The following is a 20,757-nucleotide window of genomic DNA, read 5'->3' on the forward strand; positions in this document are numbered from 1 at the left end:
CAGCATTCCCTGTCCAGCCTGGAACACTGCATTTATCACCGTAGTCCATTTTCAATATGCTAGAAAAACGTTCTTCTGTAATTCTGTGGAAGTACACAGAGCAGCGCGAAGCACATTTTGGGGCCTGACCACGGTAAAGACCAGAGCCAAATAAGGTGGAGCCACCAAACTCGGTGGCTTTTCTAAACCTACCGTTTTACAGCTACATTTTTTAATTGTGAGATTTACATAGGAAAGAGGTGTCAAAGGACTTTGAGGTTCACTGTTTCTCCATTTTACCCACTGAACTGTCGTTATTCAACTGTGACCAGGTATATTCGGTTCTGCAATCAATGACCCCTTTAATGCTGAACGTCATCACGAGCCTTCGCCGTGACAGTTCTACCGGATGGCCATTGCTGTTAACTGGCAGGTTTAACTGCCTCAGTGGAGTGCTCATTTAGCCTGGAGTCACCACTCCCTCACCTCCCCTCTGCTATTTCTCCTGATCTCCCTCCCTCCGCTCCTCCTCCCTCTTGCTCTCACGCACCCCCTGAGCAGTGAATAGTCTGAATTCTGAATAGTCTCAACTGTCAGATCCCGAGCTCTTACCTCCCGGGTCAGGAGCGGAAGCGTCCAGCGCAGTGAGGATCGGTACAAGTTCACTTTCTGAGCAATGTCATGTTGACTCGGCCAGCATGTGGAGAACCACGATAATCTACTGCCACGTTCTCACTCTCACGAGCCAGCTAGTGCGGCCACAGGTGAACATGCCTCTGCTCGCACCGGGAAACTGCAGCTTGGAGTGCGTTCGGCAGGTACGTCCTTGTGAACCCTTCTTGGTCTGACGTTTATTATAAATATTCCTTGGCGTATCTGTAACGCCTCTGTCATTGGGTATTATAGAATGTAAGATAGTATTTCTTATCCTTAATCTCCTGCTGTACTTTCTCGATGGACTATTAATGCTTTGCTTGGGATAAAAACGCTTGCTAAATGATGAAATATGAAATATAGTAGAATGATATGACATAGACTTGGCTATAATACCTCTACAGCTGTGGTTGCAAGTTTAGTTCCCAGAACTACTTTTCAAAGAACTAGAACGAATGTAAATGAGTGGCTGAAGTGATCAGTGACTTGTTTTCCTACCCGAGGATCGGTAAGTGGCATGTTTTCTGTTAACGTTCTACCAGAGTGGGAGCACGTGATTCTTGAGCTCTCCTGTTCTGCAGGTTCAGAAGCACGTTTATAGACGGGTTCCACACTGGAGACAATGAGAGAGTAGACAACAGAAACAGCCCAAGGCTAAGAGAGAGAGAGGGGGGGGGGGTTGGAAAGTGAGAGAGAGAGTGAGGGAAGAAAGATTAAACAGCTGGATAATGTCCTTCAGGCATGTGTTGTGCGTTGATGTGTGTGTTGATGTGTATGTTGGTTCTGCAGGGGTCCCCAGGGTGTGAGTACTGTGTTGGTGTGTGTGTTGATGTGAGTGTTGGTTCTGTAGGGGTCCCCAGGGTGTGAGTACTGCAGGATCAGCAGACAAGATGTGGAGACGAGTCTGGGGATGAGGTCTCTGGAGCAGTTTGGGAGTAAGTCTGGTCTCCTTGACACCATGGTTACACCATCACCATGGTTACATCATGGTTTAGTCATTACACAATCTAATCACATTTAATTTCTGTAGCTCTGGTTACAAGCAATGTGCTTCATATGATCTATTACCAGACCTATAACCAACCGAAACCCTAACCCTAAACCCTCAGATCAGCAGCTAGAACCAACCTAAACCCACAGATCAGCACCTAGAACAAACCTAAACCCTCAGATCATCACCTAGAACCAACCTAAACCCTCAGATCAGCACCTAGAACCAACCTAAACCCTCAGATCAGCACCTAGAACCAACCTAAACCCTCAGATCAGCACCTAGAACCAACCTAAACCCTCAGATCAGCACCTAGAGTCAACCTAAACCCACAGATCAGCACCTAGAACAAACCTAAACCCTCAGATCAGCACCTAGAACCGACCTAAACCCTCAGATCAGCAGCTAGAACCAACCTAAACCCTCAGATCAGCACCTAGAACCAACCTAAACCGTCTGATCAGTCCCTAAAACCTGGGGCGTCGCTAGACCCTTTAAAAATACGTTTTTGTTTAAAAAAATGTACTTTATTAGTCAGTGCCTTCATTTATATTGATAATCCCGGAAAAAGAAATGCAGAATCCCAATTAAGGCTTGTTAAATCAACGCAGTTGAAAACACAAACTGATGCTTGCAAATGTCCGCGTGCTCCTCTGTACTTGATAATAGCCAATGCAGCGCGTCCTGTTGTTATAACTACTTAGGTCTGTGTTGTTATAACTACTGAGGTCTGTGTTGTTGTTATAACTACTGAGGTCTGTGTTGTTGTTGTTATAACTGCTGAGGTCTGTGTTATTATAACTACTGAGGTCTGTGTTGTTGTTGTTATAATTACTGAGGTCTGTGTTGTTATAACTACTGAGGTCTGTGTTGTTGTTGTTATAACTACTGAGGTCTGTGTTGTTGTTGTTATAACTACTGAGGTCTGTGTTGTTATAACTACTGAGGTCTGTGTTGTTATAACTACTGAGGTCTGTGTTGTTGTTGTTATAACTACTGAGGCCTGTTGTCAGATAAGTCCTCATTTTTCCCAGCATGCATCACTGCATCTCATGACCCCGCTCTCCAGGTTGTGTCCCGTGGCCATGCAAGTCGTTGCTAGGTGACGAGGATGACGCGTGTCAGCATTACGTTGAGGCCCCGCGTGACTTGACGGTCGACTTCCTTCCCGACCAGGACCCCAAACACGACACCATCATGGTCTCCTGGAGACCCAGCCCCTATGGTGAGTACCTCACCCTCAGCCTCTTATCCAGTCCCTATGGTGAGTACCTCACCCTCTCACCCTCAGCCTCTTATCCAGCCCCTATGGTGAGTACCTCACCCTCTCACCCTCAGCCTCTTATCCAGCCCCTATGGTGAGTACCTCACCCTCTCTCTCTCACCCTCAGCCTCTTATCCAGCCCCTATGGTGAGTACCTCACCCTCTCACCCTCTCACCCTCTTATCCAGCCCCTATGGTGAGTACCTCACCCTCTCACCCTCAGCCTCTTATCCAGCCCCTATGGTGAGTACCTCACCCTCTCTCTCTCACCCTCACCCTCTTATCCAGCCCCTATGGTGAATACCTCACCCTCTCCCTCTCTCTCTCACCCTCACCCTCTTATCCAGCCCCTATGGTGAGTACCTCACCCTCTCCCTCTCTCTCTCACCCTCACCCTCTTATGGTGAGTACCTCACCCTCTCTCTCTCACCCTCTTATCCAGACCCTATGGTGAGTACCTCACCCTCTCTCTCTCACCCTCACCCTCTTATCCAGCCCCTATGGTGAGTACCTCACCCTCTCTCTCTCACCCTCACCCTCTTATGGTGAGTACCTCACCCTCTCTCTCACCCTCACCTTCTCAGACCTTCATTCCTTCACCCCTCTCATCCTCTCCCTCACACAGCCATGTTGTGTGGCTGTGTGGAGAGTGTCAGTGTGTCACTGTGTTGTTGTCCTGCAGGCATCTCCTTCCTGAGGGGCTTCCAGGTGCTGCTGCAGGTCCTGGGAGGAACCCGCTCCTCCTGCCAGCTGCTGCTGCTTTCTAGCCGCACCTCCCTCTCCCCCTCCTATGCACACAGGGTACGCCCTCTTCCTCTCCTGCTCTCCTGCTCTCTCCCCCTCTCTCCCCCTTCCCTCCCCCTCTCTCCCCCTCCCATGCACACAGTGTACAGCCTCTCCTGCTCTCTCCCCCTCCTTCCCCCTTCCCTCCCCCTCCCATGCACACAGGGTGCACCCTCTCCTGCTCCCCCTCTCTCCCCTTCCCTCCCCCTCTCTCCCCTTCCCATGCACACAGGGTACGATCTCCCCCTCCCTCCCCCTATCTCCCCCTTCCACACACACAGGGTACCCTCTCTTTCACTATGTAATGTACTGGCTGGTTGGTGTGCAGGTGTTCAGGTGTAACCAGTTGTGTTGTGATGGCTGGTGTGCAGGTGTAACCATGTGTGTGTGTGCAGGTGTACAGGTCTGACCCCTTCCCAGGGCTGGTTCTGGGGGCTCAGTACGTGGTGACAGTCCTGGCCCTGCCTGTGCCTGAACAGTGGGACCGATTCTACCAGAGCAAGACCTTCTCTACACGCTGTGAGACCACCTACACTCACACACATTCACACATATATATACACACACTCACACACACAACCTTCTAGAACACACAACCTTCTCATAGAATACATTTACAATGACTGCTGAATTCTCATGATTAATCAAAAAGAAAATGAGAGGACAAATGACTACAGACTTACAGTGTACTTAGCTGAACATTCACTGGATGCAAAGCTGTCTAACAACAGACTGGTTGTTCTACAGCGTGCCCAGAGAAGATGGGTCTGGACCAGTGCAGGAGAGGTGAGGAACACGGCTAGCGTCACAGCTGTTCTACTGGTGGTCTAGCATGTGGTACTGGGTAATTTTCTCCTAATGTTCTTGTTCCAGACTGGTACCCCAGACACATTGAGGTGCTGCAACAGGGGTGTGATGTCACCGTGACCTTTAACCTCGCCCCTCCCAACCTGGACATCCACCACTACTTCTCCCTGTGCTACGGAGAAGGCCTGAACAGATACACAGCCATCATCCCTGTGAGATGATGCTCTGTGTGTGTGTCTGTGTGTGTCTGTTTGTCTGTGTGTGTGATGTGTGTATGTGTGTGTGTGGAATGTGTGTGTCTGTGTGGAATGTGTGTGTGTGTGTGTGGAATGTGTCTGTGTATGTACTTGGTCAAAGTATACAGTTCATCTGGAAAGTATTCACAGCGCTTCGCTTTTTCCACATTTTGTTATGTTACAGCCTTATTCCAAGTTGTTATGTTACAGCCTTATTCCAAGTTGTTATGTTACAGCCTTATTCCAAGTTGTTATGTTACAGCCTTATTCCAAGTTGTTATGTTACAGCCTTATTCCAAGTTGTTATGTTACAGCCTTATTCCAAGTTGTTATGTTACAGCCTTATTCCAAGTTGTTATGTTACAGCCTTATTCCAAGTTGTTATGTTACAGCCTTATTCCAAGTTGTTATGTTACAGCCTTATTCCAAGTTGGAATTAATGTATTTTTTTCTCAACATTCTACACACATTACCCCATAAGGCCAAAATGAAAAAAGTTTGATTAATATTTTTTATAGATTTGTAAAAAAAATAAACTGAACTGGTTGCAGCTCCACTTGAGGGCGCTAACGGTCGAGTGCAGAATGCTACCTCCTGGAAATGAGTCTCCGCAGGTTGCGATGTCTGCGTACATTGCTTGGTATCATTGTTCCTGTATCAAGTGCGGCATATATTTCAGTGCGGGTTAAAATCCAATTTACAAACACAAAGCTCCCATTCTGGTGGGGTGCTGGTTATAGAAAATGCGGCTTGTTTTCCGAAAAATACAGTAGCTGCTTGATGAGACCAGGTGGGTTTGGGGCAGCTGGTGTTGCACCTGTCACTCTCCAGGAACAGGCTTTGTGAGCCACTGTCTACAGGAGGTTCACTGTCTGATGTTGTTGTTGTGGCAGAGCCCCGGGAACAGGACTCACCACAGCTACCAGATCCAGGGCCTGCAGGGGGGACACAACTATACCTGTGAGGTCAGGGCGTGTTCTGCATGCTCGTGTGTACTTAGCATGTGTGTGTACCTGTGTGTACACTGTGTGTGTTCAGCATGTGTGTGTGTGTCATCTTCCACCTTCTCTGCCCACAGATAGCAGCAGATGAAGTGGACTCGGTCAGAAAGGCCTTCAGCATTGAGGTGCTGCACATTCAGACAGGTAGGGCACTGGCTGCTGGGACAGACTGTATCAGTGACGAAAGAGGACTTATGATCTTAGAGGAGCTTAAGCCATATTCACCTGTTTTAATAGTATATCTTCTGACATGCAGTTGAACCTCTCCTCTTCCTCCTCACCCTCCTTCCTCCCTCCTCCTCCTAACCCTCCCTCCTTCTCACCCTCCTTCCTCCTCCTCACCCTCCTTCCTCCCTCCTCCTCCTAACCCTCCTTCCTCACCCTCCTTCCTCCTCCTCACCCTCCTTCCTCCCTCCTCCTCCTCCTCCTAACCCTCCCTCCTCCTCACCCTCCTTCCTCCCTCCTCCTCCTCACCCTCCCTCCTTCTCACCCTCCTTCGTCCTCCTCACCCTCCTTCCTCCCTCCTCCTCCTAACCCTCCCTCCTTCTCACCCTCCTTCCTCCCTCCTCCTCCTAACCCTCCCTCCTCCTCACCCTCCTTCCTCCTCCTAACCCTCCCTCCTCCTCCTAACCCTCCCTCCTCCTCACCCTCCTTCCTCCCTCCTCCTCCTAACCCTCCCTCATCCTCACCCTCCTTCCTCCCTCCTCCCTCCTCCAAACCCTCCCTCCTCACCCTCCTTCCTCCCTCCTCCTCCTCCTAACCCTCCCTCCTCCTCACCCTCCTTCCTCCCTCCTCCTCCTCCTCCTAACCCTCCCTCCTCCTAACCCTCCTTCCTCCCTCCTCCTCCTCCTAACCCTCCCTCCTTCTCACCCTCCTTCCTTCTCTTTACCCTCCCTCCTCAGACCCCTCCTCCCTGGCAACGGCTTCAGGGTCTCCGGCCCTGCTGCTTCCTGTAGGCCTGGCTCTGTCCGCCATATTTGTAGTCCTGCTGTCGGTGCTGATCAGGAGACGATCTCGTCTGTGGATGAAGGCTCTGGACATGGCGAGGCCAGGTGTGTGTTTCACCACAGCTTCTCACAGCAGGTTTGGTGTTTTGTACAGATACGCTACTGTGCATGAGAAATGTCTGCTCTGATTGGTCTCACACATCTGTCCACATTCAAAAGCTAAGCTTTTCTCTGAAGTGTGTACCAAGATGCAATTTTGAAGATGGAGTCAATCGCCTTTATAAGGTTGCATTGTAAACTGAAAACCAACATTGCCATGGTTACTTGTTCTGTTTTGCTTGTTGTTCAAGAGGTTCACCTGAACGTCTTCCTGTCATGTGACCCCAGACACCACACAGCAGCATCCTGACCAGAGTGGCTCACCAGAGGAAATTATATCACCAGAGGAAGTGACATCATTGACCAGCAGCAGGTCGACGCCTCCTCGGCTTCTGATTTGCTACAGCAGTCGGGATGGCCCCGCCCACGTCAGGGCTGTCATGCACCTGGGAGCCTTCCTTCAGCAACACATGGCCACTCAGGTACAAGAGTCTGGGAGAGTGTGTGTGTGTGTGTGTGTGAGTATGTTTTGGAGTGAGTGAGAGAGTGTGTGTGTGTTTGTTGGAGTGAGTGAGAGAGTGTGTGTGTGTTTGTAACAAGGAGAAAATGTTTCCAAAAGATTTTTGTTCTGATTGGTCATATGCATCCTAATGGACCCAAATGTTGTGTATGTGTATGGTGTGTGTGTATATGGTGTGTCTGTGTGTTTATGTATGTATGGTATGTGTGTGTATGTATGGTGTGTGTGTGTATGTATGGTGTGTGTGTGTGTATGTATGGTGTGTGTGTGTGAATGTGTGTATGTATGTATGGTGTGTGTGTGCGTGCAGGTGTGTCTGGACCTGTGGGACTCTCTGAGCGTGGCGGAGGAGGGCAGGGTGGGATGGCTCAGCCGGCGGCTGCAGGAGAGCGACTACGTCCTGGTGCTGTGCTCCCGAGGGATGAAGACACACACCCCCCCGTGGGAGGAGGGGGAGGAGAGCAGCTCCTCCTTAGCCGTGGCCCTGATTGCAGAGGAGCTGGGTCGCACCAGGGCCAAAGGTCATGACCTCTCCAAGTACATGGCGGCCATGTTTGAGTACAGTGCTGAGCGTGACGTCCCGGCAGCTCTGGGGCTGCTGAGTGCGTACCGGCTGCCCCGCGACCTGCCGCTGCTCTTCTCCCGCCTGCACCGCCTCGCCCTGCACCGGCCCGGAGCCGCCCTGATGCTGCCCGGCCTGTCAGAAGAGGGCTATGCCTTGCTGCCTGCAGGGGCCGCCCTGAGGAACACCATCCTGGAGGCGGGGCTAGAAAGTAACGACTTCCTGGAGGTGGGGCTAGAGCAGTGGGCTGACAGAGGGGGTGGAGCTACAGCACCACATACAGAGACTGTGTGATTAACTAGCAACATACAGATATACACTAGAGATGCTAGGCCTATTTCACTTCCAGTCTCTACTCCAACAATGGCCCCAACTGCAGTGACAATTACAGTCATTCTACCAGGTAGTGTTTGGAGAAACATAATCAGATACAGACTAGAGGGATACTATAGATACACCAATACAGACTTGATAGATCTGAATTTAATAGAGCTGTTTATACAGTGATGATTTATGAAGCCAGTAGGAGAGCAGAAAATAGAGCAGCCAATAGGAGTGAAGTGTATAGAGCAGCCAATAGGAGAGAAGTGTATAGAGCAGCCAATAGGAGTGAAGTGTATAGAGCAGTCAATAGGGCAGGAGTATATATTTTCATGCGTAAACAAACCCACCTCAGAACATGTATGTTGTATGTCATATATGTTGTATGTTATATGTGCCATGTGTGTTGTATGTCATATGTGTTGTATGTTGTATGTCATGTATGTTGTATGTGTCATCTATATAGTGGCAATGTGTCATGTATTGTGAACGTTGTATTCAAATAGTTTGTGAAGGCGCAGGGTGACTGGAAGAGACAGTAAATCAGGAGGAACGTGATGACAGCCATATCTACCCTAACCCTAACAGCCATAACTACCAAGGACTCTGGGATACATAACACAGTCTAATCAACCTAAATGTGAAAGTGATTGTATGTACATAATATATACAGTGTATATGTATGAACCACATTTACAGTTCATCCCAAATATTGTACTCATACTTAGCTCTGAAATAACATCTTACACTGTGACTTTATATACATGCAGAATTTAATATATGAAACAGATCAGGCACTTGGAGACTGATCAATATAAGCTCTGCAGATTCAGATCTCTGTGATGTGTAGGGTGATCGCAGAGCTGTTTTTTAGCATGTATAACAACTGATCTGTTACATGTTAAAAAGTATATTTGTGTTTATATTTGGGAAACACATACTTCAATAGTGTGGTGGGTGTGTTGGATAAGTGACCATGCCTTATCTTTAATCAAGTAAAATAATAAAGCTACTAATTTAGAGGCACATTGTGTCTTGATATGTCTTGTTACCAGTGACTAGACAACCTCTCTCGGCTGTCGTCTCAGATTAAATTATAAATAGTGCAGTGCTTGTGATGTTTGTGCTTGTGATGTTTGTGCGTGTGATGTTTGTGCCTGTGATGTTTGTGCCTGTGATGCAGTGCCTGTGATGCAGTGCTTGTGCTGCAGCTGCAGTGTTTCTTGGTTGGTGTTGGTCTACATTTCTCAGATCACAATTTACATCATAATAATAAGACTTATTTATATAGCACATGTCATACAAGAATTGCAGCTCAATATGCTTTACATAAAATCAATAAAAACAATAATACAAGTGATAAATGTAATACAAATAAATAAAAAATAAGAATAAAAATGTAACTCAACAAAATACAAGCCGTAGTCTTTGCGGGAATCAAAACACATAAGCCGCAGTCTTTGCGGTATCTCGAATCCGTCTTAGACTCCCTCAAACTACTTGTTCATCCTCCACATCATCTAGTCATTTATGCATTTCATTAAAGCAATTAGGCCTACTCATGAACAAATTGCCGATGCTTTTGAACATGCATCCAACTGTCTGCTGTTTCCCAAATTATCAATTGACATGGAACTGAATACATGGCTTTCGTCCTCTTCCAATCAGTATCCTTCTTAGTCTCATCATCCAATCAATATCCTTATTTTGCATGAAGTAGGCCTACTCATGGTGCAACATGGTAATCTTTTAACCATATTTATTTTTCGGAAACGCAAAGCGCTCCTCCAAACAACTTCAACCGCACGTCCTTGGGTTCTGGACAACTGCAAAATTCCAACTTTGCACAGAGCCCGGTTCTCAAGCTAATAGTAACACTAAAAACCCACACTGTACTTTCATACCTACAGCCACACACTCACAAACAGCGATTCCTTGCATTATAGTATAGATTTTACAGTTATATAAATTATATTATAATTATAAAAATACTTGTAAAGAAAGAGTCTTCCGCCGGCACTAAAGCAGCCTTTCTGAACAAGTGTTTATTATAAAATCCTGTCTGTAGGCAACCCGAAAATAAAATTCCGCATGTCAAGACAAAACATTTTGATTGGCTTGCCAGAAGGACTACGTTTCTCACCGGCTCCTCTCTTTCCGCTCTCGGTTCTCTCGTGAGCAGACGCACCAGCGTGCAATCATGGTGCTCGACTTGGACCTGTTTCGGACCGACAAAGGCGGCGATCCTGAAGTGGTCAGAGAGACGCAAAGAAAGAGATTCAAAGATGTGACGCTTGTGGATAAACTTATTGAAGCAGATACAGAATGGAGAAAATGTAAGTTCCACCATCAAGCTGGCTAACGTTCGGTGTAGCTAGCGTGTTAGCTAGCTAACAAACCACCATTCATTGAATATGAGTCCGCATGGCATGGAAGTTGTATCTGCCTAGTGACGCTAGTTTATGATGGCCACATGTGATGTGCCTAAAAATGAGAACAACGTTATATCCTGATCGTATACCGGGGTGTTTCTGCAATTGGCCGTGAACTTGGTAGTGACTTAGCCAACTAGCTAACCATCTAGCTACTATGGTCGGTGTGTGAACAACCATACGGTACGTCATCCAATTCACAATCTGATGCAATCCCTTCCTGCCTTGTCGCTGTCAAACCTCGCCCCGTAGCGCCGTGGAGCCGTCTAACAACGGCAATATTGTCATCAAGTACACGACACTATAGTTAATCTACACCTGTATTTGTTTATGAAGCTAGCATGGTATCCGTTTCCCATCATTAGTATGAAGCTAAATTAATGAGAACGCATTGGGCTGTTTTCAAGATGCTGAGTGATCACTTTCCCCCCACCCCTTACATCTGCTCCCACCCGCCACCCCCAGGTCGCTTCACTGCAGACAACCTGAACAAGGCAAAAAACCTGTGCAGCAAAAGCATCGGAGAGAAGATGAAGGTAGGGCCTCACCTCCCCTTAGTTTAACATGCTGGCTCTTGGAACCCATCATCTCCCCACTGCGAGGGGAGCAGGAGTGTGTGTTAATACTGTGTATGTGCGTGCGTGCATCTATGTGTGTGTGTGTGTCTGTGCGTGTACCTGTGTGTGTCTGTGCGTGTACCTGTGTGTGTGTGTGTGTGTGTGTGTATCTATGTGTGTCTGTGCGTGTACCTGTGTGTGTGTGTGTGTGTGTATCTATGTGTGTCTGTGCGTGTACCTGTGTGTGTGTGTGTGTGTACCTGTGTGTGTGTGTGTGTGTGTGTATCTATGTGTGTCTGTGCGTGTACCTGTGTGTGTGTGTGTGTGTGCGTGTATCTATGTGTGTGTGTGCGTGTACCTGTGTGTGTGTGTGTGTGCGTGTATCTATGTGTGTCTGTGCGTGTACCTGTGTGTGTCTGTGCGTGTACCTGTGTGTGTGTGTGTGTGTGCGTGTACCTGTGTGTGTGTGTGTGTGCGTGTATCTATGTGTGTGTGTGCGTGTACCTGTGTGTGTGTGTGTGTGTGTGTGTGTGTGTGTGTGTGTACCTGTGTGTGTGTGTGCGTGTACCTGTGTGTGTGTGTGTGTGTACCTGTGTGTGTGTGCGTGTACCTGTGTGTGTGTGTGCGTGTACCTGTGTGTGTGTGTGCGTGTACCTGTGTGTGTGTGTGCGTGTACCTGTGTGTGTGTGTGTGTGTGTGTGTGTGCGTGTACCTGTGTGTGTGTGTGTGTGTGTGTGTGTACCTGTGTGTGTGTGTGTGTGTACCTGTGTGTGTGTGTGCGTGTACCTGTGTGTGTGTGTGTGTGTGCGTGTACCTGTGTGTGTGTGTGTGTGTGTGTGTGTGTGTGTGTGTGTGTGTGTGTGTGTGTGTACCTGTGTGTGTGTGTACCTGTGTGTGTGTGTGTGTGTGTGTGTGTGTACCTGTGTGTGTGTGTGTGTGTGTGTGTACCTGTGTGTGTGTGTGTGTACCTGTGTGTGTGTGTGTGTGCGTGTGTACCTGTGTGTGTGTGTGTGAGTAGAAGAAGGAGCCAGTGGGGGAGGATGATGATTCTGTTCCTGAAGATGCTCAGAACCTGGAGGCCCTGAATGCTGAAACACTCTCAGTATGTACACACACATATATATGAATACATATATACGCATATACACACATAGAAACATACACACTTACACCCCCCCCCCCCCCTGAACCCCCAGGCCCTGACCGTGTCTCAGATCAAGCGTGTTCGTGCGCTGGTGGACGAGGCTGTGCAGCGCAGTGACAGCGAGCGGTTGAGGCTGGAGGCCGAGCGCTTTGAGTACCTGAGAGAGATCGGTAACCTGCTGCACCCCTCCGTACCCATCAGCAACGACGAGGTCTGACTCTCCTCCCCCTCCGTCCCTCATCCCCTCTTCCTCCCCCTCTCTCATCTCCTTTTCTCTTCCTCCCCCTCCCTCCCTCCTCTTCTCTTCCTCCCCTCACCCTCCATCTCCTCCCCCTTCTCTTCCTCCCCCTCCTCCATCTCCTCTTCCTCACCCTCCCTCCTCCATCTCCTCTTCCTCCCCCTCCTCCATCTCCTCCCCCTCACCCTCCCTCGTCTCCTCTTCGTCCCCCTCTCTCATCTCCTTTTCTCTTCATCCCCTCACCCTCCTCCATATCCTCCCCCTCACCTCCCTCCCTCCTCCATCTCCTCTTCCTCCCCCTCCCTCCTCCATCTCCTCACCCCCCTCCCTCCTCCATCTCCTCCCCCTCACCCCCCTCCCTCCTCCATCTCCTCTTCCTCCCCCTCACCCTCCCTCCTCCATCTCCTCTTCCTCCCCCTCCCTCATCTCCTCTTCCTCCCCTCCCTCATCTCCTCTTCCTCCCCCTCCCTCCTCCATCGCCTCTTCCTCCCCCTCCCTCCTCCATCTCCTCTTCCTCCTCCTCCATCTCCTCTTCCTCCCCCTCCCTCCTCCATCTCCTCTTCCTCCCCCTCCCTCCTCCATCTCCTCTTCCTCCCCCTCCCTCCTCCATCTCCTCTTCCTCCCCCTCCCTCCTCCATCTCCTCTTCCTCCCCCTCCCTCCTCCATCTCCTCTTCCTCCCTCCTCCCTCCTCCATCTCCTCTTCCTCCCCCTCCTCCATCTTCTCTTCCTCCCCCTCCCTCCCCCATCTTCTCTTCGTCCCCCTCCCTCCTCCATCTTCTCTTCCTCCCCCTCCCTCCTCCATCTTCTCTTCCTCCCCCTCCCTCCTCCATCTTCTCTTCCTCCCCCTCCCTCCTTCATCTTCTCTTCCTCCCCCTCCCTCCTCCATCTCCTCTTCCTCCCCCTCTTCCTCCCCCTCCCTCCTCCATCTCCTCTTCCTCCCCCTCCCTCCTCCATCTCCTCTTCCTCCCCCTCCCTTATCTCCTCTTCCTCCCCCTCCCTCATCCATCTTCTCTTCCTCCCCCTCCCTCATCCATCTCCTCTTCCTCCCCCTCCCTCATCCATCTTCTCTTCCTCCCCCTCCCTCATCCATCTCCTCTTCCTCCCCCTCCCTCCTCCATCTTCTCTTCCTCCCCCTCTCTCATCTCCTCTTCCTCCCCCTCCCTCATCTCCTGTTCCTCCCCGCCCCCTCATCTTCTGTTCCTCCCCAATCTCCTCTTCTCTTCTTGGTGGTACAGTACACACATCCTTCACTCAAATAGAAGTACAGATACTCATGTTTAAAGAGACTCTGGTAAAAGTTGAAGTACTGACTACACTTCATCACTGTGTGTGGGCTCTGACATATACTTAAGTAAAAAGTAGCCATTATAACTACTTGTTTTGGTGTCATGCTGGTAACTGCTGTTCAAATCGTATTAATTCAAAAAGAAACTATAGACACGCAGCACATTCGCCAGGAATCCTTTTTGACGCAGATAATTTCAAACATCTCCCTCATATGGCCATGGGTGATCAGTAATGTCTTTATTCTCAGTCATGTCGACATCACTAACTCTGTCTGCCTCATCCATAACGTACCCTCTTTTTCTCCCAAAAATTAATAAATCAACCAATGTTTTTTTCCAAAAGTGTTTTCCCACAAACAGTGAAAAAAATCTATTAAAAAAAATCTACTTAAATACAGTATTTCTTCCCATCTCTGGTGCTGGTGTGTGTAGCTGTGTGTGTGTGTGTGTATATATTAAAGTGTGTGTGTTGGCAGGATGCAGATAACCGCGTGGAGAGGACGTGGGGGGATTGCTCCGTGCAGAAGAAGTACTCCCACGTGGACCTGGTGGTGATGATCGACGGGTACGAGGGGGAGAAGGGGGCCGTGGTGGCTGGCAGCAGGGGCTACTTCCTCAAGGTACACACACACACACATACACACACACACACACACACACACAATGGATACACACACACTCATACCCCCCCCCCCCCCCCCCCCCCTGCAGGGCCCGCTGGTGTTCTTGGAGCAAGCTCTGATCAGCTACGCTCTGCGGGTGCTCTACAGTAAGCAGTACACGCCCCTCTACACACCCTTCTTCATGAGGAAGGAGGTCATGCAGGAGGTCGCCCAGCTCAGCCAGTTTGACGACGAACTCTACAAGGTAGGAGCCCTGACGACCTCGTAACTAACCCAGTACCTAGCCCCGTAACTAGCCCCGTAACTAGCCCCGTACCTAGCCCCGTACCTAGCCCCGTACCTAGCCCCGTACCTAGCCCCGTAACTAGCCCCGTAACTCTAGAAGGTAGGAGTCCTGACGACCATGTAACTAATCATGTCTCTACGACTGCTGACTAGTATACCTAACCTCTCCTCCCCCTCCTCCCCCCAGGTGATAGTCCTGACTGCTGACTAGTATACCTAACCTCTCCTCCTCCCCCCAGGTGATAGTCCTGACTGCTGACTAGTATACCTAACCTCTCCTCCCCCTCCTCCCCCCAGGTGATAGTCCTGACTGCTGACTAGTATACCTAACCTCTCCTCCCCCTCCTCCCCCCAGATGATAGTCCTGACTGCTGACTAGTATACCTAACCTCTCCTCCTCCTCCTCCTCCCCCCAGGTGATAGTCCTGACTGCTGACTAGTATACCTAACCTCTCTTCCTCCCCCCAGGTGATAGTCCTGACTGCTGACTAGTATACATTTAGACATTTAGTCATTTAGCAGACGCTCTTATCCAGAGCGACTTACAGTAAGTACAGGGACATTCCCCCCGAGGCAAGTAGGGTGAAGTGCCTTGCCCAAGGACACAACGTCATTTGACATGGCCGGGAATCGAACTGGCAACCTTCAGATTACTAGCCCGATTCCCTAACCGCTCAGCCACCTGACTCCCTATACCTAACCTCTCCTCCCCCTCCTCCCCCCAGGTGATAGGGAAGGGCAGTGAGAAGTCGGAGGACAGCAGCATTGATGAGAAGTACCTGATCGCCACCTCGGAGCAGCCAATCGCAGCCTTCCTGCGAGATGAGTGGCTGAAGCCTGAGGATCTGCCAATCAGATATGCCGGCTTCTCCACCTGCTTCAGACAGGAAGTGGGCTCGCATGGGCGTGACACCCGGGGCATCTTCAGAGTCCACCAGTTTGAGAAGGTGAGGAGGGGAGGCTGTTATTAGTCATGGTTCACACTGGTGATTAGAGGCCTTTGTACAAAAAATACTAAATTGTGAACATGTAACATTTACATACTGAACCTCTCCTTCCCCTCCCCAGATCGAGCAGTTTGTCTATGCGTCTCCTCATGATAACAAGTCGTGGGAAATGTTTGATGAGATGATCGGCACAGCAGAGGAGTTCTACCAGTCTCTGGGTATTCCCTACCGTATCGTCAACATCGTCTCTGGTACGTACACACACTCACCCAACACTCACACACACCCAATACACACACCCAATGTTCCCTAGTATGTGCTGGAACACTGGGGCTCCAGCCCAGGGCGTCACTGGGGCTCCAGCCCAGGGCATCACTGGGGCTCCAGCCCAGGGCGTCACTGGGGCTCCAGCCCAGGGCGTCACTGGGGCTCCAGCCCAGGGCGTCACTGGGGCTCCAGCCCAGGGCGTCACACACGCATCAACACGTGTGGTGCGCACACACAACATACTCCCCCCAACACACACAGACACACATCCAACACCAGCATTATAACACATAATATAAACAGTACCGTAATTTTCGGACTATAAGGCGCACCTGAATATAAGCCGCAGCAGCTAAATTGAATGATGTGTACATATATAAACCGCACTGGACTATAAGCCGCAGGTGTTTTAATGTTTAATTACCGTATGTAAGGGTTCGTGCACAGAGGGGATTGTCGGGAAAGAGATGGCTGCTTGAGGAAGCTCCCATTTATTAACATTTCAACAAACAAGTTGCATATTTGCATAACGTATTCAAGTGTTACGATTTAGTGCAATAGTAGCTACAGAACATACTGTGCCAGGGCTCCAGACTAACTTGTTGCCTTGGTTGCACTGGTGCGCCTAACTTTTTTATTTAGGTGCACCAGCACAAAATTCAGGTGCACCCAAATTTTTCCTTGCATCGCCACAATTTCAAGGTCACCTTTTTATCACGCTCCATATACATTCATATATATTATGTAAATGATCTTAAACAAGAATAAGGTGTAGGTAAATATATTTTTTATTTGAAGCACAATCATACTGTATATACAGTTAGGTCCATAAGTATTTGGACATTGACACAATTTTCATCATTTTGGCTCTGTATACCACCACAATGGATTTGAAATGAAACAATCAAGATGTGCTTTAAGTGCAGACTTTCAGCTTTAATTTCAGGGTATTTACATCCAAATCAGGTGAACGGTGTAGGAATTACAACACATTTTATATGTGCCCCCCCCCTTTTTAAGGGACCAAAAATAATTGGACAAACTAACATAATCATAAATCTAATTGTCACTTTTAATACTTGGTTGCAAATCCTTTGCAGTCAATGACAGCCTGAAGTCTCTGCCAGGCCTCTACTGCAACTGTCTTCAGTTCCTGCTTGTTCTTGGGGCATTTTCCCTTCAGTTTTGTCTTAAGCAAGTGAAATGCATGCTCAATTTGATTTAGGTCAGGTGATTGACTTGGCCATCGCAGAACATTCCACTTCTTTGCCTTAAAAAACTCTTTGGTTGCTTTCGCAGTATGCTTCGGGTCATTGTCCATCTGCACTGTGAAGCGCCGTCCTATGAGTTCTGAAGCATTTGGCTGAATCTGAGCAGATAATATTGCCCGAAACACTTCAGAATTCATCCTACTGCTTTTGTCAGCAGTCACATCATCGATAAATACAAGGGAACCAGTTCCATTGGCAGCCATACATGCCCTCGCCATAACACTACCTCCACCATGCTTCACTGATGAGGTGGCATGCTTTGGATCATGAGCAGTTCCTTCCCTTCTCCATACTCTTCTCTTCCCATCATTCTGGTACAAGTTGATCTTGGTCTCATCTTTCCATAGGATGTTGTTCCAGAACTGTACAGGCTCTTTTAGATGTTTTTTTGGCAAACTCTAACCTGGTCTTCCTGTTTTTGAGACTCACCAATGGTTTACATCTTGTGGTGAACCCTCTGTATTTACTCTGGTGAAGTCTTCTCTTAATTGTTGACTTTGACACAGATACGCCTACCTCCTGGAGAGTGTTCTTGATCTGGCCAACTGTTGTGAAGGGGTTTTTCTTCACCAGGGAAAGAATTCTTCTGTCATCCACCACAGTTGTTTTCCGTGGTCTTCCGGGTCTTTTGGTGTTGCTGAGCTCACCAGTGCGTTCTTTCTTTTTAAGAATGTACCAAACAGTTGATTTGGCCACACCTAATGTTTTTGCTATCTCTCTGATAGGTTTGTTTTGATTTTTCAGCCTAACGATGGCTTGCTTCACTGATGGTGACAGCTCTTTGGACTTCATATTGAGAGTTGACAGCAACAGATTCCAAACACAAATACCATACTTGAAATGAACTCTAGACCTTTTATCTGCTCCTTGTCAATGAAATAACGAACTCCCTTTATGAGGGAATAACATACACCTGGCCATGGAACAGCTGAGCAGCCAATTGTCCAATTACTTTTGGTCCCATAAAAAGGGGGGGGCACATATAAAATGTATTGTAATTCCTACACCGTTCACCTGATTTGGATGTAAATACCCTGAAATTAAAGCTGAAAGTCTGCACTTAAAGCACATCTTGATTGTTTCATTTCAAATCCATTGTGGTGGTATACAGAGCCAAAATGATGAAAATTGTGTCAATGTCCAAATACTTATGGACCTAACTGTATATATAAAAAAAAATCTTTTAAGTGCTTCACTGAGCTACCAAACTAAAACATTTTAAGCAAAATGAAACATTTCAAAATAGAAAGTGCTACTGTTAGGAATAGCATCAGGTCATTAAGCCAGACTGACGCATTCGGTGGTTGAGGAGATTTCCACTCCAGTACTATCCTTCTACAAGCCACCAGAGAGACAAAAGCAAATGCGTTTTTCTTATTAGTGGACATTAAGACCCTAACCCTCACTTACTAATACACCAAAAATGGCAATTTCTGCATTCGGCCTCACAATTGTGTCAAATGCTTCATTTAAGATTTTGCAAACAGTTGACCAGAAGTCACTTAACTTTGGACAAAACATGTGAGCCATGTCTGCTGAAGTCCTGCAGTCACACCTGGCATCCATGTATGGATATATTTTGGACAGTTTTGATTTGGTGTAATAAATTCGACAGTAGGTACTATACTGTATGTCATATTGTATATTAGTATATATCAGTCATATTATTTCTCAGTACATATTGTGAGTATGTGTTGTGTAACAGTGTGTTGTCCGTGTTGCAGGAGCGTTGAACCACGCTGCCAGTAAGAAGCTGGACCTGGAGGCCTGGTTCCCCGGCTCCGTGGCCTTCAGGGAGCTCGTCTCCTGCTCCAACTGCACCGACTACCAGGCACGCCGCCTTCGCATCCGCTACGGCCAGACCAAGAAGATGATGGACAAGGTGGGGGGTTTGGTGTGGGTATTCACCTGTGTGTGTGTGCATGTATACACCTGTGTGTATGTATACACCTATATGTGTATTCACCTGTGTGTGTGTGTGTGTGTGTGTGTGTGTGTGCAGGTAGACTTTGTGCACATGCTGAATGCCACCATGTGTGCGACCACGCGTGTGATGTGTGCCATTCTGGAGAACTACCAGACAGACGAGGGAGTCACCGTACCAGAGACACTCAGGGACTACATGCCCCCTGGTGAGACACTCATCTACACACACACACACACACACACACTCATATACATGTAGAAACACTCACACACACACTCATATACATGGAGACACACTCATATACATGTAGACACACTCACACTTATAAACAGGATGAGGTTATTAATACTACTCCCTCCTCTCCTCTTCCCCATCTCTTTTCTCGTCTCCTCCTCTCGTCTCCACCCCTCCTCCTCTCCTCCTCCTCTCGTCTCCACCCCTCCTATCCTCCTCTCGTCTCCACCCCTCCTATCCTCCTCTTGTCTCCACCCCTCCTCTCCTCCTCCTCTCGTCTCCACCCCTCCTCTCCTCCTCCTCGCGTTTCCACCACTCCTCCTCCTCTCATCTCCATACCTCCTCTCCTCCTCTCGTCTCCTCCTCTCGTCTCCACCCCTCCTCTCCTCCTCCTCGTCTACACCACTCCTCCTCCTCTCGTCTCCACCCCTCCTCTCCTCCTCCTCGTCTACACCACTCCTCCTCCTCTCGTCTCCACCCCTCCTCCTCTCGTCTCCACCCCTTCTCTCCTCCTCTCGTCGCCTCCTCTCCTCTCGTCTCCACCCCTTCTCTCCTCCTCTCGTCGCCACCTCTCCTCCTCCTCTCGTCTCCACCCCTCCTCTCCTCCTCCTCTCGTCTCCACCCCTCCTCTCCTCCTCCTCTTGTCTCCACCCCTCCTCTCCTCCTCCTCTCGTCTCCACCCCTCCTTTCCTCCTCCTCCTCTCGTCTCCACCCCTCCTCCTCTCCTCCAGGTCTGAAAGAGATGATTCCCTTCGTGAAGCCGGCTCCCATCGACCAGGAAGTGTCCCGGAAGCAGAAGAAGCAGCAGGAATCTGGAGGCAAGAAGAAGAAACAGGGGGGCGGGGCCCAGGGCCTGAGCTCACAGGTGGAGAACATGTCCGTCAGCAGCTCCTAAGCTGGTCCGTTCACTGAAGTTAAGATCACAAATAATCTCTCTGTCTCCTTTTATCATCTCCTATCTCTCCTCCCCCTATCTCTCCTCCCCCTATCTCTCCTCCCACTATCTCACCTCCCCCTCTGAGGAGGGACCCTCTCCCCAGCACATCCCTCCATCGTGAAGGAACACACTTATGTTATTACCTTCATCATCATCATGTTGATAGAGGTCCTTGTAGAGAGGATGTCAGGACCATGTATGTACAACCTGTATGATCTCACTGTGTCAACAACAATGATAAATAAACACAAACATCAGTAAACAATATTCTGAGTGTTATTTCCCCATTGTGAGATCTTTATCATTTTACATTTACATTTTAGTCATTTAGCAGACGCTCTTATCCAGAGCGACTTACAGTAAGTACAGGGACATTCCACCGAGGCAAGTAGGGTGAAGTGCCTTGCCCAAGGACACAACGTCATTTGGCACGGCCGGGAATCG

The 20,757-nt window shown here is 48.8% G+C and overlaps 2 protein-coding genes across 2 annotated transcripts; both read left to right on the forward strand.

Annotated features, from left to right (window-relative positions):
• Window positions 1-556: 556 nt before the first annotated feature.
• On the forward strand, window positions 557-9,474 carry si:ch211-207e14.4 (interleukin-17 receptor D). Its single transcript, XM_067240102.1, has 12 exons — window positions 557-797; window positions 1,484-1,568; window positions 2,694-2,849; window positions 3,571-3,689; window positions 4,067-4,190; window positions 4,419-4,457; window positions 4,545-4,690; window positions 5,608-5,679; window positions 5,793-5,859; window positions 6,618-6,767; window positions 7,050-7,243; window positions 7,592-9,474. Exons 1-12 carry the CDS (start codon window positions 678-680, stop codon window positions 8,135-8,137), a joined length of 1,818 nt encoding a protein of 605 aa, XP_067096203.1. The 5' UTR covers window positions 557-677; the 3' UTR covers window positions 8,138-9,474.
• An 860-nt stretch (window positions 9,475-10,334) lies between these two features.
• sars1 (seryl-tRNA synthetase 1) lies at window positions 10,335-20,578 on the forward strand. The gene is made up of 11 exons (XM_067239487.1): window positions 10,335-10,500; window positions 11,062-11,132; window positions 12,172-12,255; window positions 12,350-12,508; window positions 14,299-14,442; window positions 14,534-14,689; window positions 15,456-15,677; window positions 15,799-15,928; window positions 18,940-19,097; window positions 19,218-19,347; window positions 20,108-20,578. Exons 1-11 carry the CDS (start codon window positions 10,365-10,367, stop codon window positions 20,269-20,271), a joined length of 1,554 nt encoding a protein of 517 aa, XP_067095588.1. The 5' UTR covers window positions 10,335-10,364; the 3' UTR covers window positions 20,272-20,578.
• Window positions 20,579-20,757: the final 179 nt, after the last annotated feature.

This window comes from Osmerus mordax, chromosome 7 (genome assembly GCF_038355195.1).
Source record: "Osmerus mordax isolate fOsmMor3 chromosome 7, fOsmMor3.pri, whole genome shotgun sequence".
NCBI classification, from domain to species: Eukaryota; Metazoa; Chordata; class Actinopteri; order Osmeriformes; family Osmeridae; genus Osmerus; species Osmerus mordax.

Coding starts and splice junctions, on each gene's coding strand:
- si:ch211-207e14.4 (XM_067240102.1), top strand. CDS start 678: ATGTGGAGAACCACGATAATCTACTGCCACGTTCTCACTCTCACGAGC. Junction 2,850..3,570: donor CTGGAGACCCAGCCCCTATG/GTGAGTACCTCA, acceptor GTTGTCCTGCAG/GCATCTCCTTCCTGAGGGGC. Junction 5,680..5,792: donor GACACAACTATACCTGTGAG/GTCAGGGCGTGT, acceptor CTCTGCCCACAG/ATAGCAGCAGATGAAGTGGA.
- sars1 (XM_067239487.1), top strand. CDS start 10,365: ATGGTGCTCGACTTGGACCTGTTTCGGACCGACAAAGGCGGCGATCCT. Junction 15,929..18,939: donor TATCGTCAACATCGTCTCTG/GTACGTACACAC, acceptor TCCGTGTTGCAG/GAGCGTTGAACCACGCTGCC. Junction 19,348..20,107: donor CAGGGACTACATGCCCCCTG/GTGAGACACTCA, acceptor CCTCTCCTCCAG/GTCTGAAAGAGATGATTCCC.